This window comes from Mus pahari, chromosome 2, assembly GCF_900095145.1.
Source record: "Mus pahari chromosome 2, PAHARI_EIJ_v1.1, whole genome shotgun sequence".
Lineage (NCBI taxonomy): Eukaryota > Metazoa > Chordata > Mammalia > Rodentia > Muridae > Mus > Mus pahari.
In genome coordinates this window covers 142,788,979-142,804,032 of record NC_034591.1, presented here as the reverse complement: position 1 = coordinate 142,804,032, position 15,054 = coordinate 142,788,979, and the positions used below count along the sequence as shown (strand labels likewise).

General features: G+C 49.6%; 1 protein-coding gene across 1 annotated transcript in view; it reads left to right on the top strand.

Annotated features, from left to right (window-relative positions):
* Prmt8 (protein arginine methyltransferase 8) overlaps positions 1-15,054 on the top strand; it is a 79,433-nt gene that overhangs the window by 33,612 nt on the left and 30,767 nt on the right. The window contains exons 2-4 of the mRNA XM_021190501.2: positions 2,308-2,493; positions 5,618-5,773; positions 8,711-8,774. Of these exons, the coding sequence (XP_021046160.1) occupies positions 2,308-2,493; positions 5,618-5,773; positions 8,711-8,774 (406 nt within the window). The remainder of the gene's footprint in view (positions 1-2,307; positions 2,494-5,617; positions 5,774-8,710; positions 8,775-15,054) is intronic.

Below are 15,054 nucleotides of genomic sequence, written 5' to 3'. Positions count from 1 at the left end.
TCGCTTGTATTTCTCCATCGGCTCTGTTCCTGGGGTCACTTCTCCCCTTGACCGTAAGTCTGAGCGGGCCCAGCTCACAGAGGGACAAATTAAGACAGGAAAATGTTATATATCTATATCTATATCTGTCTATTCTATGTGATCCAGATGGTAGTAATAATACTAGCAACAATAGCGAAGCCCTTATATGTATATATACTATGCTGGTGTCTAGTGCTAAGAGGAACTGAGAAACTGATTCTGGTATTTTGACTATTCTTTCAGAGCTCTCTCTCTCTCTCTCTCTCTCTCTCTCTCTCTCTCTCGTGTGTGTGTGTGTATGTGCATGTGTGTGTGCACGCGCGTGTGCATGTGCACATGCACACTAAACTTCTGTGCATGTACATACATTTGTAGGTCAGAAGGTCAACCTCATGGCATTCCCTGGGAGCCATCTACCTTGTTTTTTGAGGTTTCTCTCTGGGTGCAGGGGTTCACCCATTATGCAACTGTCTAGCTAATGAGTCCAGGAATCCTCCTGTCTCCACCTCCCCAGTGATAGGATTATGCCTGAAATTTTACATTCATAACATATAATATAAAATGGATGCTGAGCTCATGCTTGCCCCGAGGCCTTTTCTACCCTGAGCTATCTCACCTGCTCCTTGGAAAGTTTTATTAGGAATTTATTGAGGAGGGAACAGAGATGTACTGGTGATATACGGCTTCCTAAGGTCACACATCCAGGAGTCAGGACTGTTTCCCAAGAAGAAAATCAGCCTTTCAGAAAACCCCACTTGGCTCTTGTCTTGGTATTTCCTAGTGTGTCTTGCTCTGAGGCCCTCTCTGTGCCTGGCATCTGAGCATACACATTCTAGAAACAAGCAGTCCTCTAGCATTACTGTCCTTCTTTCGGGTGACCTCTGACCTCCATCTCCCTCCTCCCTTAGCCTGAGGAGTGAAGACCAAGTCGCTGTAGTTGGGGGCAGGGCCATCAGGATGAAGACCCAGAGAAGCAGTAGTTGACAATGCTCAGGCGAGAGGTCAGCCAATGTGGGGGCTTGTGGTGCTGAAGCTAAGAGTGAGAATCTAACCTCAGGGGCCGAGGCAACAGCCCTGGCATAGGAGAACACAGGAGAGCCAGATTGGAGGGTAGCAAGTCTGGCTGTAGCCTGGTAGGATGTGAGATAAACTCAGAGGCTTTGATTCTGAAGCTCAGACCTGTCCTGTCATTTGATTTGTTTTAGTGAACATTTACTACATGCCCAACATGCCCGGCATCTTAAGACGTATGGGATATTTTATTCTCTAAGGCACAAGGTGGAGTGGTTAGTAACATCACCTGACACGTGTAACTAATATAGTGACCATTTTGCTTTAATGAAATACCCAAGGCTGGTACTTTATAAAGAAAAAAATTTTCTTTAGCTTGTGGTTCTGAAGGCTCAAGAGCATGGGGTTATCTTCTGCTCTGAGGAGAGTCTCTTGACAGCAGAAACATACAAGTTTGAAAAAGAGAACAACAGACTGGGGGTGGGGGTGGGGGTCGGGGGATGGGGGGTGCTTATGCCTTTAATCCCAGCCTTGGGAGGCAGAGGCAGGCAGATCTCTAAGTTCATGGCCAGCTTGGTCTACAGGAGTTCCAGGACAGCCAGGGCTACACTGAGAAACCTGTCTTGAAAAGCCAGAGAGAGAGAGAGAGAGAGAGAGAGAGAGAGAGAGAGAGAGAGAGAGAGAGAGAGAGAGAGAGAGAGAGAGAAGAGGAGAGGAGAGAGAGAAAGAGAGAGACAGAGAGACAGAGAGACAGAGAGAGACACACACAGAGAGAGGAAGGCCTTGCTTTTCATAGAGACCCACTGTGAGGTTAATTACTTCCATGTACATGTCCCCTGTGACCTGGCCACTCTACCCCTTAAAGATTCCTCTGCCTCTCGCCTCACTACAACGCAGAGCAAGACTTAACTACTTGAGCCCTTCACAGATAAGCCATACCAAAACCACTGCTGCTTGAGAGTCAGCTCCACCTCCCACCTTCCCCACATATCCATTCTTCCCTTTGCTGAAGGTTTCCTCCTGGTCCTGCTAAAGGATGATAGTGCTTCCCCATTTGACAGATATGGAAACTGAGACCCTGATCAGTTTAGTCCACTCTGTAAGAACTGGAACTGAGGTCACTCAGGGTCTGTTTGGAGCATCGGTAGGCTGCCGTCAGTCATGTGGTTGAGAAGTCATTGCCAGTTAGTTAGCCCTGGACTGGTGGAGGAGGGAGGGAAGAAGAACGGACATCTCTGAAGCAGGACTGATGTGGGCACCTTCTCTCCCTTTCAGGTGAGCAGCGCCCCCCCTCAGCCCCCTCAGCCTGTCATCCCAGCCAAGCCTGTGCAGTGTGTCCACCATGTGTCCACACAGCCCAGCTGCCCTGGACGGGGCAAGATGTCCAAGCTGCTGAACCCCGAGGAGATGACATCGAGAGATTACTATTTCGACTCATATGCCCACTTTGGGATCCATGAGGTAACACACCCAGGCTGGGGACCAGTGGGACAGGTGTAGCCCTGTAATTTTGTTCTTGTTTGTAGAGCAGGTGAGCCCAACTCTCTACCACCACAAAGTGCCCTTGAACTTTCTCTCCATCCTGAGGGTCCCTTTGGGACAGTCGTGGTTAAGACGGGGACTGGAGCAGGTGAATTTGTGTGTCCCATCTCAATATAATCCCAGCACTTGAGAGCTGAGGTGAGGTCAGAGAACTGCCGAGAGTTTAAAACCAGCCTGGGCTACACTGTGGGCTCCTGGTCAGAGTGAACTACAAATTGAAAACAAATGAATGGTAGCAAGTGTTGGGAGAGGGGCAGGGAGCAACCAAGAGATGCTTCCAGTTATCGTTTTTTTACCTTCTGGTCCCATGTCTATCGCTAACTGCCAGCCCCAGACATCTGAGTAGCTTGCACATCACTGATGCTGGCAAAGAGCTGAAGTGCTAGAAGCCAATGTGGCCTCCTGGAGCTCAAGATGCCTATTCATTTGTCCAGGGGGTGTCTCCCAGAGCTGAGGCTGAGACCTTGTGGATCGGCCTACCTCTGACACTCTGATTCCGTGTTTGGAAGTTCTCAGATGAATGCCCATCCCTGTTCCCAACAGGGATGTAGCAGCCCCAGAACAGAAGCAAACCTCACGGCCGGTGTGTGTGCAGGAGTTGAGTCCTGTGCCATGCCCCATTATATAATTCTCCAACATTGTCCCAAACTGCCCCCAGAGCTGTCAGTGTTTGCTGTGTGCCACGTGGTGGGTATAGCTCTAGTCATGTCATCTGTGTATCTGTTGTATCCATCCTGTGAACCCCGTGAAGAAGCCGTCCCCATCGTCCGTAAACGTAAATGAAGGGAAGCGGTGAGGTGAGGAAGGCGTGAACGTTTGCTGGCTCTCGCTGTGAAGATGTCTCTGCAAAGCAGCTCCTGCGGCTCCCCGGCAGTGAGATGGGGCTGGAAGGTCTGCTTCCATCCAAATTGCCAGGCTGCTGCCGGGGAGGATTTCAATATCAGTAGTCAGCGGTTTTGAAGTTGTGAACTGCTTATTGTGTACCGGGTGTCGTTCCAAGCATTTTGGATTATTGGCTCATTTACTCCCTGGCTTATCCCTATGCCGCCTTGGCTACTGCGTTCCCAGGTGATCCAAGGCCTCAAAACAGCCCGGTCCTTGTCTTAAATGTGGTTTTGCATGAGACTAGAAACCAGTGAGCCAGAATGAGAGAAATAGAGAGACAGACAGAGACAGACAGAGACAGAGACAGACAGAGACAGAGAGAGAACACAATGAGACTGGGCTGGTCCAGAAACATATCTCCTACAACAAGGCCACATTTCCCAAACCTTCCTAAAGCCTCCACCAACTGGGAGCCAACCATTCAAATAGATGAGCCTATGGGGCCGCTCTCTTTCAAACACTTGGGAATTATATCCAGGACCCAATGTCTGGTCTGCCTGAAGCTCTGCTGCTGGGAACCAGCCTCAAGCCCACTGAGGACAACCTTCTCCATCTCTACACTATTTCTAATTCTTTCAGGACTTGACATCTCTGACTATGACCCAGGGCTTGCACATTGTCAAGACTCTCTCTCTCTCTCTCTCTCTCTCTCTCTCTCTCTCTCTCTCTCTCTCTNGTGTGTGTGTGTGTGTGTGTGTGTGTGTGTGTGTGTTTTGAAACAGGGCCTCATTATATAGCTATGTTGACATTTAACTTGTGGTACTTCTCATGCTTCAGTCTCCCAAGCGCTGGGATTGCAGACTAAGCTGCCAAGCCTGGCTCTGCCTGGCTTTTTAATCATCTGACGATCTGTCTACTTGTCACACGTGGGTGTGGGAGACTGGCCTGACCCTGTTTGAGAGAGAGCCGTCACCTGGATACTAGACTGGGTACCCTCACTCAGGTGTTTTAGCAGAAAACCCAAACTTATATTGCCATAGTGCAGACTAAAAGGGTCTACACGTCACAGATAACACCTCTACCCAACACAGCCTTAGCAACCTTCTCCTGGGGAAATGCTTCTGCGTCCCTCCCATTGCTTCTGTAGGCCATCTCCAGACCTGGCTAGGGTCTTTTAATACTGGTGTGACTAGACAGGTGGCCTTCACACCTGTGATTGGCCTCCATCCCTGCCCCCTCTCTCTTGGATCACTGAACATGAAAGGAGACAGGAGCAGGGATGAGCCGAGTGGGGCTCTTTGCAGAGAGAACGATACCCTGTGATTTAGCACCAGGGATCTGCTTACCACCAGAAGGCTCAAAGAGATGCTTCTCCTGGACATTCTAGGCAGAGCCTCCAGGTCCCCAGAGTGAGCAAGCTGGCTGTGCAGTAGTCCACCGATCAACAGGGCACTAAAACAATGATGGTCAGAGAGTGTGGCTGAATCCCAGTATGGGTGAATGGACGGAGCATGCTTATTCTGTAAATACAGACAAGACAGGGGGCAGAAAGAGTCTATGCAAGAGACGACCCTGGGCCTTTCTGTTCTTTCCATCCATGGTTTTATTTAGAGAGGACTTAAGAGGACAGGGCCAGGAGAAGGTGACCCAGACCTTCCAACAGAACACAGGGTGGGTGTTGTGAGGCCTTCAAAAAGGGAGGTCACCTTCTAGGTCACCAAGAACCAGCCCAAATCTCAGCATTAGTCTGCTGGTTGGAGTCTGGCCTAGGGCAGCAGCCTGGAATAGGGTCCCTTTCTGGGTATTTTTCTGGGTTTCTGTCCGGATACTAACTTTCTAAGACACAAACCACAGAGTTGCTGGGAGCTTAAGGAGTACTACTGTTCAATGACTCCTTCTTGGATCTCCTGTGCTGCGCTGTACTGAACTTTCCTTTGGGCTTTGGGCAACCTGGAGCTGGTTTGGACACAAACTTCTTTTCTTATAACTCTCAGCTGTCTTTCAAGTAGACTTTAAAAACAGCCTTAGTTTGAAATGAGCCCGGTGACCTTTACGTACTACAGTATCCTCATTATCAACCCAGTAGATCCAGGAGATGTTACTGGGATGATTCGGTTGCCCAGATGATTCGGTGATCCAGATGTCCTCCAGGGACCCAGATGTGCTCCCAGATGCCCGTGAGTCCCCTGACCACATCTTTCTCTTCCTTCCACTGCAGGAAATGCTGAAAGACGAGGTGAGGACACTCACGTACCGGAACTCCATGTACCATAATAAGCATGTGTTCAAGGACAAAGTGGTTCTGGATGTTGGGAGTGGCACAGGGATCCTTTCCATGTTTGCCGCCAAAGCAGGGGCCAAGAAGGTGTTTGGGGTAAGCATGTCACTCCCCCCCCCCCACTGGCTTCTTCTGAGTGGCCCCTGACTCTGGCTTTCTCCAGACCTTTCTACAAAGACCCGCCCTGATCTACCACTTCTTTTTCTACTTGTGAGTGTTCTGGGATGGAACCCGGAGCCTTGTGCATGTTAGGCAAGCGTTGCACCACCAAACCACTTCCCCAGCCGCAGTCCATCTCTCTTGTTAGAGGAACAGAGAAAATCAATCACGGTGCAGGTCCAGTACCATGACTACTATCACCACCATCACCATCATCACCATCACCATCACTGCCACACCCTGTCCTTGTTTCAGACTTCCTTCTCTCAAACTTTCTCATCAGCACGGAATCCAGATGCCATGAATCTCAGTGGTCTTGAGTTCACCGGCTGACCCTACACCGTCCCTTGCAGGGCTGAGACCTAAGTTAGTGCCAACCTTGGTGGGGCTGATCTGGGGACATTGTCCCTGGCTCCTGTGTCATCTGGGGCTACAGATAAGTTTCTGCCAGGGCTCCTGCATGGTGCTTCCTGGTGGTCACCTGGCGTAGTCTGCCTGCCACAACCGGCTCTGCCCTGCCAGGCTTAACCAGCTTCTTTCTCAGTAGCTCATCAGTTGCTCCTGTTCCAGGCTTCCACTTCAACCACAGTCCACTGCTCTGGGGGGGGGGAGGGAGGTCACGGGGTACACCAGAAGCCACGGTCAGAGACAGGAAGCAGAGCAGAAACACAGGAGGAGGCAGATGTGAGATGAGAAACAGACGAGAGAGACTTGGAGGAAAGCTAGAAGAACACGGAGTAGAACTGAAGTAGAGAGCCGGGCAGTGGTGGCACATGCCTTTAACCCCAGCACTCGGGAGGCAGAGGCAGGCAGATTTCTGAGTTCAAGGCCAGTCTGGTCTACAGAGTGAGTTCCAGGACAGCCAGGGCTACGCAGAGAAACCCTGTTTCGAAAAACCAAAACCAAAACCAAAAACAACAAAAAAAAAAAGAACTGAAGTAGAATGAAGCAACCAATGAGAATAGAAACTGAGGAAGGGGAGGAAAGGGTGATAACCAAAAAGGAAAAAGAGGAGCAAAGGTTCACAGTGAGTTCCCTAGGGTAGGTTGTCTGTGTGCATGATGACCTTGGATGTAGTTCAGCCTCATCCAACTTCCTGAAAGGGACTGAAGCCTATTGTAAGAGGCCTGGGAGGCAGTTAGGATGCCATCCATCTATCTGGAGATGCTGTGTTCTTCGATGCTAACCTCAGGAGCCACATGTGCGTAGGGTGACAGGGAGCCAAGAAGGAGAAGAGAACAGGAACACTCCCCATTGGGAAATGAAACCTGAAAGCCAAGGACCTGACAACCAAGGAAGGGAGGGTCCTCCTGGGGGCAGAGCATAGCTGGTGGCATCTGTCCCTTAGGTCTTACATAGCTGTCCACTTATTTCCAGCCTCAAGGCTGGGCGTTGGCAAAGGCCATCAGTAACCCCCTCAGTGACCCTTCCTGAGCCCCAGTGCCTTAACTCTCTTTGTCGGAGAGCCAGGTAAAGCAGACTAAGTCTTGGGAAATACCTTTCTGCTCCCAGAACCCTCTGATAACACATCCTATGCTTCCAACCTCTGCGATGGGTCTTGACCTCCAACCATTCCCCAAGAAGCCCTGCTCTCAGCTGATGGAAAATTTATTTCTCAAAGACTTTAGCCCCTTCTTAGAGATGCTGGGATCTTGAAAAGACTTCCAGACAGAAGTCTGAGTTTGTCAGACAAACGAAGACTCACAGAGGGTTATGCGAGTCAGCCTTAGTTACTATAAGAAAATACCTGAGACTGTCAACTTCCAAAGACGGGATGTTTTGCTTGGCTCACAGCTTCAAAGGTTCCGTTTCATGGTCAGCTGGTTCCTTGGTATGGGCTCACTTCCTGGTGGAGGGGGAAAAAAGGAAGGAAGAGGAAGGGTGCATAATCCTAATATCACATTCAAAGACATGTATCCAGTGACCTAACTTTCTCCTACCACACCTCTTAAAGACTCCACCAATGTCAGTAGCACCAACAGGCTGAGGACTGAGCCTTCAACACAGGGGCCTTTAGGGAACACTTACCCACATCTGCTCAAGGGTTCGGAGTTAGCTTGTGTGTGTGTGTGTGTGTGTGTGTGTGTGTGTGTGTGTGTGTGTGTTTGTGTGTTCTTTGGTGGAAGGGAAGCTTAAGACCAGTCCAGAGAACTGTCCTGAACTTGGACTTAGTGATGGGGTATAGAGGGAGGCTCACGGTAACCCTTCGCCCCTCCTCAGAGGGTTAGTCTGTTCTGATTCATCCCCACTCTCTGCAGGATGCTGAGATCAGTCAGTTACACCTTAGTCTCCAGCACAGACACAGGGTTTCCACAGTTGGTCTCTAGGTAAAGTGGCCAATTTAGTAAAATGACACTGGCTACCTGATTAGAGGGGACAGATTTTAGTTTCCCAGCAACCACACTTTTATTGCGTGCCTGCGGCCAAGATCGCGCGTCTCTCTGGACATCAACAGTTTTTCCACCTCTTCAGTTGGTCCTGAGTGCTTTGTCAGATTACCATCACCATGGCAAAATACCTGAGTCAATCAACTCAGAAGGTAGACAGGTTTATTTTGACTCCGTTTCAGAGGTCTCAGTGCATGCTTGTTGGTCCTGTCGTGGAGCCTGTAGTGAGGCAGCATGTCACTGTAGAACATTCGCTAAAGCAAAGCTGCTTCCCTCATGGAGGCCAGAAAGCCAAGAGAGGAAGAAGAGGAGGAACCGAGGTCATGTCTCCAATCTCCTACCTTACTCTTACTAGGCCCTATTGCTTCCCAGGAGTGTCATGTGCTGGGACTCTTCCTGTGAGCCTCTGGGGACCCTGAAGGCTCAGAGTTCAGCTGCCAACTGTGCTTTTTAAATCCCGGTCTCTTTCATTCTGTGTACTTTCTAGATTGAATGTTCCAGTATTTCTGACTACTCGGAGAAGATCATTAAGGCCAATCACCTGGACAATGGTAAGGCCCACCCTGAGTCTTTCCACGTGGTGGGTTAGGGGGCTCCACTTTCCAGTTCAGGTAACACCGATGGGTAGAGGAGGAGGAGAGAGCACAGGACATGTGCACTGGGGGAGGGACAGCTCGCACAATTTTTTTCCTAGAGGGTGATATTGCCCTGTTGAGCTGGTCAGGTTACATCTGTCCCACCCTAGCTTTCAGCCATCCCTGTCTGTAACTAAGGCCTCATCACCATGCCCTCTGCTGTGCCCAGCTCTAGTATGGCAAGTCTGTAAGGTGACAGTGGTGCTCTTCCTCTTCCTCATTCTCTATACCTCTCTATCCTCTTCTGTCACCTTTCCAGGGGTATTGTCCAGAGTGTCTGGCACAAGCCTCGGTATTGATAGAGTATGCCGTCCATCAGGCTATGTTTGGGAGAGAAGCCTTGCTCAGGTTGGACTCCAAGCACAAGGAGAGATGTGTTCTTTTCTTGTCCCATGGTCTGTGACCTTCCCAGCCCCCTCCCTTAGAGGCCCATCCTCAGTATGCTAAGACCTGCAGGGGTCCCTGACTAGGCCACCTCCTCGAAATCTTTCTCCATCAGCAGGACTGACTATGGTTGCCATGCCCTATGGGCTCCAGGGCACTCGGCATTATGGGAACACACCTGGTGCTGGGTGGAGGTGGAGTCAGGAGAGTGGCAGGTAGATCAGAAGTGTGAGGAGTGGGTTGGAACAGAGGCAGGGCTGGTAGAGTTCCAAAGACTGGGGAGTAAGGAGCCTGAAGGAATGGGCGCTCCTGAGGGAAGTAGGCTGGGTTCATTGGCAGGCCTGGGAGCGGGGTGGAACGGGAAGCTGGGGCCCTGGGCAATGCAGAGTTGGCTAGCTTAGCCTTCTTATCCTATAAGGATAAGTGCCCTGGATACACTTCCTATTGTACCCCAGAACTCTTCTGCTCCCCCACAAGGTGCCAGATGTCCCCACGGCTCTGACTCAAGAGATCAGGCTCCATGTGGCCCTCCCACTACACACTACTTTGAAATAGGTCACAGACCTACTTTGGTGTGGCCCCAGCCTGCCACCCATGCTGTTTGCTGCTTAACCCAGTTGCTGCCGACTCTATGAAAGACAGCGACATAATTCAGTCCACAAACTTCTCTGTGTGTCACCGTGAGCCTGGCTCTGTCCCCAGAGCAAGGAATATGGCAAGCAGGTCTCTGACTCACTCTGTCTCCTTCCAGTGGGGAGCAGAATTACAGATGCTAAAGAAAGCAGTGGCCAGTCAGAGAAAAGCACATGGCGACAAACGTTCTTCTGATCATTTGGGTGGCAGGGTTGCTGGGGACCTGCCACTCAGGTCAGGGTTGTATGCCCTCTGACCAGCACATTTATGTTCAAGTTTGAAGAACATGAGGGAAACAGGTTGACCGGTTGTCTGTTTTCTGTGGCTATAACAGAATATCTGAGACTGGGAAATTTATAAAGAAAAGATGTTTAATTTGGCTCACCGTTCAGAATGCTTGGAAGTCCCAGAATGGCTGGCCATATCTGGTAAGGGACTTGTACTGCTTCAACTCACAGTGGAAATGAAGGAGGGAAAAGAGGCCAAAACCCTGTTCTTGACATGACTGCTCCTTCCCTCCAGAGAAATACCACTCTGCCTTCCCAACCATCACCCGACTCATTCTGCTGGGTACCATCCCCTAACACTGTCAAGGTTGCAGACTAAGGATCCTGCACATGAACTCTTGAGGCCATGCTCAACCCAAAATACCAAGTTCAGAGGGAGAGAACTTTGGGCAGGATTGAACTGGGCATGCTCAGGGCACATAAGGCCCATAGCCACAGCACAGAGAAGGAAGAGATGAGACAGGGAAGACAGAGTGATCACAACCCACTCTCAGACACAATTAGATTTCCTTCTTCAAGTCAGGAGATCGTTTGGAGGGTTTTTAAGCAGGCGAGGAGTCTCACTAATGGCGGACACATCGGGATGGGTCGCAGATGACAAGTAACATAAACACGCTTCCAGAGGCTTCCGAGAGAGAGAGAGAGAGAGAGAGAGAGAGAGAAAGAGAGAGAGAGAGAGAGAGAGAGAAGAAGAAGAAGAGAGAGATGCTACACGAGAGGTAGCCACAGAGGTGGAGAGAAATTAGCTGTGTCAGCCTCAGAAGCAAAGGCCAGAAGACCCATTGCTGCTGAGTTGGAGAGAGACTGTGGGGAGCAACAGACGGAAGGTGGCTGTCTGCAGGCAGAAGGCTCACAGGAGCAGCAGGAGTGAAAGAGTAACCAAGAGCTGGCTTTCCCTGTGATGGTTTGAGGTGCCCTGCTTCGGGTACCCGAGTGGGTATGTGGAGGAAGACTTGAATTTACGTGTCTAGGGCTGCAGGGAGCGTCTCCAGAGACTTCTATTGGTGGTCATCACCATGGTGGTGTTTACTCAAACCATTAGGTAAAGAACTAAGACAAAGATAGGGCTGGTTGGCCACTCGTTACCTGGACATTCTGCAGGGAGGAAGGGCCAGCAAAGGAAGCAAGGAGATGCTTTCTGGGAGGTTGGTGAATATTCAAGAGCAGCCCAGGGGATGATAAGAGGTGAGGCAGGATAATGCCAGAGAGAAGCAATGGGATTTGGCCACATGGTAGGTACTGGCAGTTACCAATGAGTACTCAGTGTAGCAGGGGCCAGAATCCAGCTGGAGTAAGATTAGGGGAGGCTGTGATGCGATGTCTCTTTCAGTAACAGGGAATAGAGAAAAAAATGAAGAGGTAGCTACAGCGGGTAAAAGGGTCAGGGAGGGAAAGGAGCTGGGAAAAATGATTCAACAGAGATACAGGAAGAGGTATGTGGTAGGACACTGACCTTGATGGACTAGCTGCAGAGTCTAGGGGTGGGAGTGACCTTTATCATGCAGTAGAGACAGTTTAAACAGTAATGGGATCATCTAGATGGAGGTGGTTGGTGGCCCAAGGCCTCTAGCTTATTTCCATTTATTCAGCAATGTGGATGCAAGACAGAGAAGATAGGGAGGGAGGGAAGGGAGAAGAGAGAGGCTGGGTGTTCTTGCTAGGGCTTGCTGGGGTATTGGGGGCTGCTGGGAAAAGTGCTATTCTCCTAGTGAGCTTTGGGTCCCCGCTGTGCAGAGGGCCCAGCTCTCTTTGTTCTGTGACTTCTCTTTCCACACTCACTGGCTCTTCTGAGTGGCACTGGGGCTGAAGGCAGCCTGGCTTTGATGAGAAGACACAGCAGCCAGCCTGAGGGAGGCTCCTGGAAACAATGACAATAAATTGGTGACGCAGTGTGGTTTTGTCAGCTTTTGTTTCCGGAATGAAATACCGGAGGAGGCCAACTATCTATGACACAAGTTTGTAGTTTCATTTCAGAGGTAAAAATAAGAACTAGAAAGCAGAGGGGGGAAAGGATGCTTGGGGGACAGGCTTCCTTCTTTTAGGGTTCCAAGAGAAGTAGCCCATGCTTCCGATGACCTAAGGATGTTGCCCTTGACTCCACCCCTTAAAGGGCCCACCACCTTACATTAATGCTACCCTGGAGACCAAGCCACATGGACTTGAGGGGAAACCTCAACCATTTTCAAGTTGTAGCAGAATCTAGGTGGGTGAAGAAGGAAGCAGAGTGAAGGGAGGGGAGGGTGGTGGTGACAAGCACAAGGTTGGGCACTGTATGGTCAGTAGCTGTTATGGCTTTAGCAGTGCCTTCAACCTCTGACTTCTGACCCCTGACCTTTAGCTAGATATCTAGCATCTCTTAGCTCCCTCAGCAGGGTTGGGGACATGTCTCTTCTGAAAAGCACTTGACTCAGATAGAGGAAGGACAGGTGTCTTTTCTATATATGGAAAAAAATGAAACCAGGCCACACTTTTTGTGTCTGAGTGACACAACCTGCCTGCCATTCCCAGGTTCCCCTCAGTCCCCCTTCTCCATTCTTCTAAATAGGCAAGTGATTCTTCCCCGTTAACAGATGTGGGCAGTGGGGCAAGGACAGGTGGGGACAAAGGGGTGGGGGTCAGAACACCGGCCTGAGCTCTTCTTACATCCACTGCTCTGGAAGTGAACCGGGGTGAGTGTAGATAGATACAGAATCAGATTTACTGTGAGAGATCCTGGTCATTCCTCGTCCCCAGGGGCCTTCCACTGTGCTCAGACCATCTCTCACCCCTCATCCCTCATCCCTCACCCCTCATCCCTCACCCCCCACCCCTCACCCCTCATCCCTCATCCCTCACCCCTCATCCCTCATCCCTCATCCCTCACCCCTCACCCCTCATCCCTCATCCCTCATCCCTCTGTAGGCTTTCTTGTATGTACTTAACTCCCAACCTCTGAGGTCTGTTTTCCCCCTGTACTTTATTTATTTATTTATTTATTTATTTATTTATTTATTTATTTTGCTGCTGGCTGAAATAATTTCTTTTCTTGCTATTGTCACAATAAATTTGGAGCAAGTTAGTTCTGGGGGAGGTACTTTGAAATTCTGTAAACATTTCATTATCCATGTGTTGTATCTTTCTCTCTGTCTCTGTCTCTGTCTCTGTCTCTCTCTCTCACCTCTGTGTCTATCAATCTATCATCTATTTATCTATCAATCATCTATCTATATACTTTATGTCTGTCATATCTATTTATTATATTTATCATGTATCTATTTTCTATGTATTACCCATCTCTACCATGTGTCTTTCATTAACCTTCTAGCATTTTTATATATATGTAAATACATTATCTACACCATCTATGGCTATTATCTATCATCTATTAATTATCTATCACCCATTTATATCATCAATCTGTTTGTTCACCATCTATCATCTTGTTATCATTTCTCTTTGTAATTATTCACATTTTTATTTATTATCAACACTTTTACTGCACACTGTACTTGCTAGGTTTTATCTGGCTATCAGTACTTTGATCTCCAACCATCGCTGACTGGGTCTCCGAGAGCATCCTATATCTGGCCCTGGTACTTTCCCCTTTTCTCTTAGATTCTGATTTCCCAGTCCCAACTGTTACAGGCTCATCTTGTGTTTCATGTGCCATTTCCCCAAGGTCCTTGACTAGACAATAGTAACCAAAAATTAAGAAGGGGTATGCTCCTTAGCTTCAGAGTGTCAGGACATCTCACTGCAGAGATCCAGGGCCTGAGTATATATGTGAGATATATGTGTGTGTATATTTGTGCATGCAGGTGTTTCATATATGTGTGTGGTGTGTGTTTGTGTGTGTTACATGTATGTATGTATAGTATACATGTATGTGTTGTGTGTTATATGTGTGTATGTGTATATATGTGTGTGTACATTGTGTGAGTATGTGTACATGTGTGCACACATGTCTGTGATGAATGTGTGTGTACACTACTGTACAATGCTCCTTCCTGTCTGTCATCTTGCACTGTTGAAGCTGAGCTCGTGTGACCCCTCCACTGCTAACGCAGCCCCAGGAGTTACACTCTTCATTTCCTCCACTTTTATACCCAGACCTCCTTCCTCTGACATTGAAAAGCCATGCTCCTGTTATTGACATATTGGCTTACTGGATCACTCCTCTCCCACGTAACCAATCTCTCGGAGACCCCCACCTCCTGACTCACTTGGCCATCCTGTGCTGGACCCTCATCCTCCACCTTAAAGGGGGCCCCTCCCACTCGGAAGCACCGCTGCTCCACCCACAGTGGTCCTCTGAGAATGTCATCCTCTCCCACCTTGGTGTTGGATGGCCAGGCTGAGCCACTGTCTCCTGACTCAGGCTTTTCCATCCCCCACTGCGCCCTGCAGCATCTATGCCTCCCCCTTTCCCCAGCAGCATGGGGGGGGGCATCTAGTTTGCTCGGCCCCAGCTCATTCGTTTCAATTCATTTCATGCTCTGGATTGTAACAGCTTATACTTGGCTCTGTTTGGTCTCATGTTTAACTGAAGCAGAGGCCCATGAAGGATAGACCTCTGTCACCCCCCAGGCACCCCTGTGTCTCAGGTCTGCCCACCCAAATACTCCCAACAAGGGAGCCCCAGGCCCAGTGGCCTTCATCTCTTCCTTCTACAAATTAGAACAGGTGGGTGGGGTTGGTGATACTGCAGCAGGCCATGTCCCCTGAACCAGCTTACTCAGCCTTGGCATGTGTCCTCGACAGAGGACAGCTCGACTGAAGGAGCGCTTCCATGGAGATGAGTTAGATGTGCCGCCGCCACCACCACCAGTTGTATGAGTGTCGGTAGTGTGGGCGGCGGGCCATAAATAACAACACGCACACAAAATACCTGCTCCCTCTCCACTTCCGTGGGG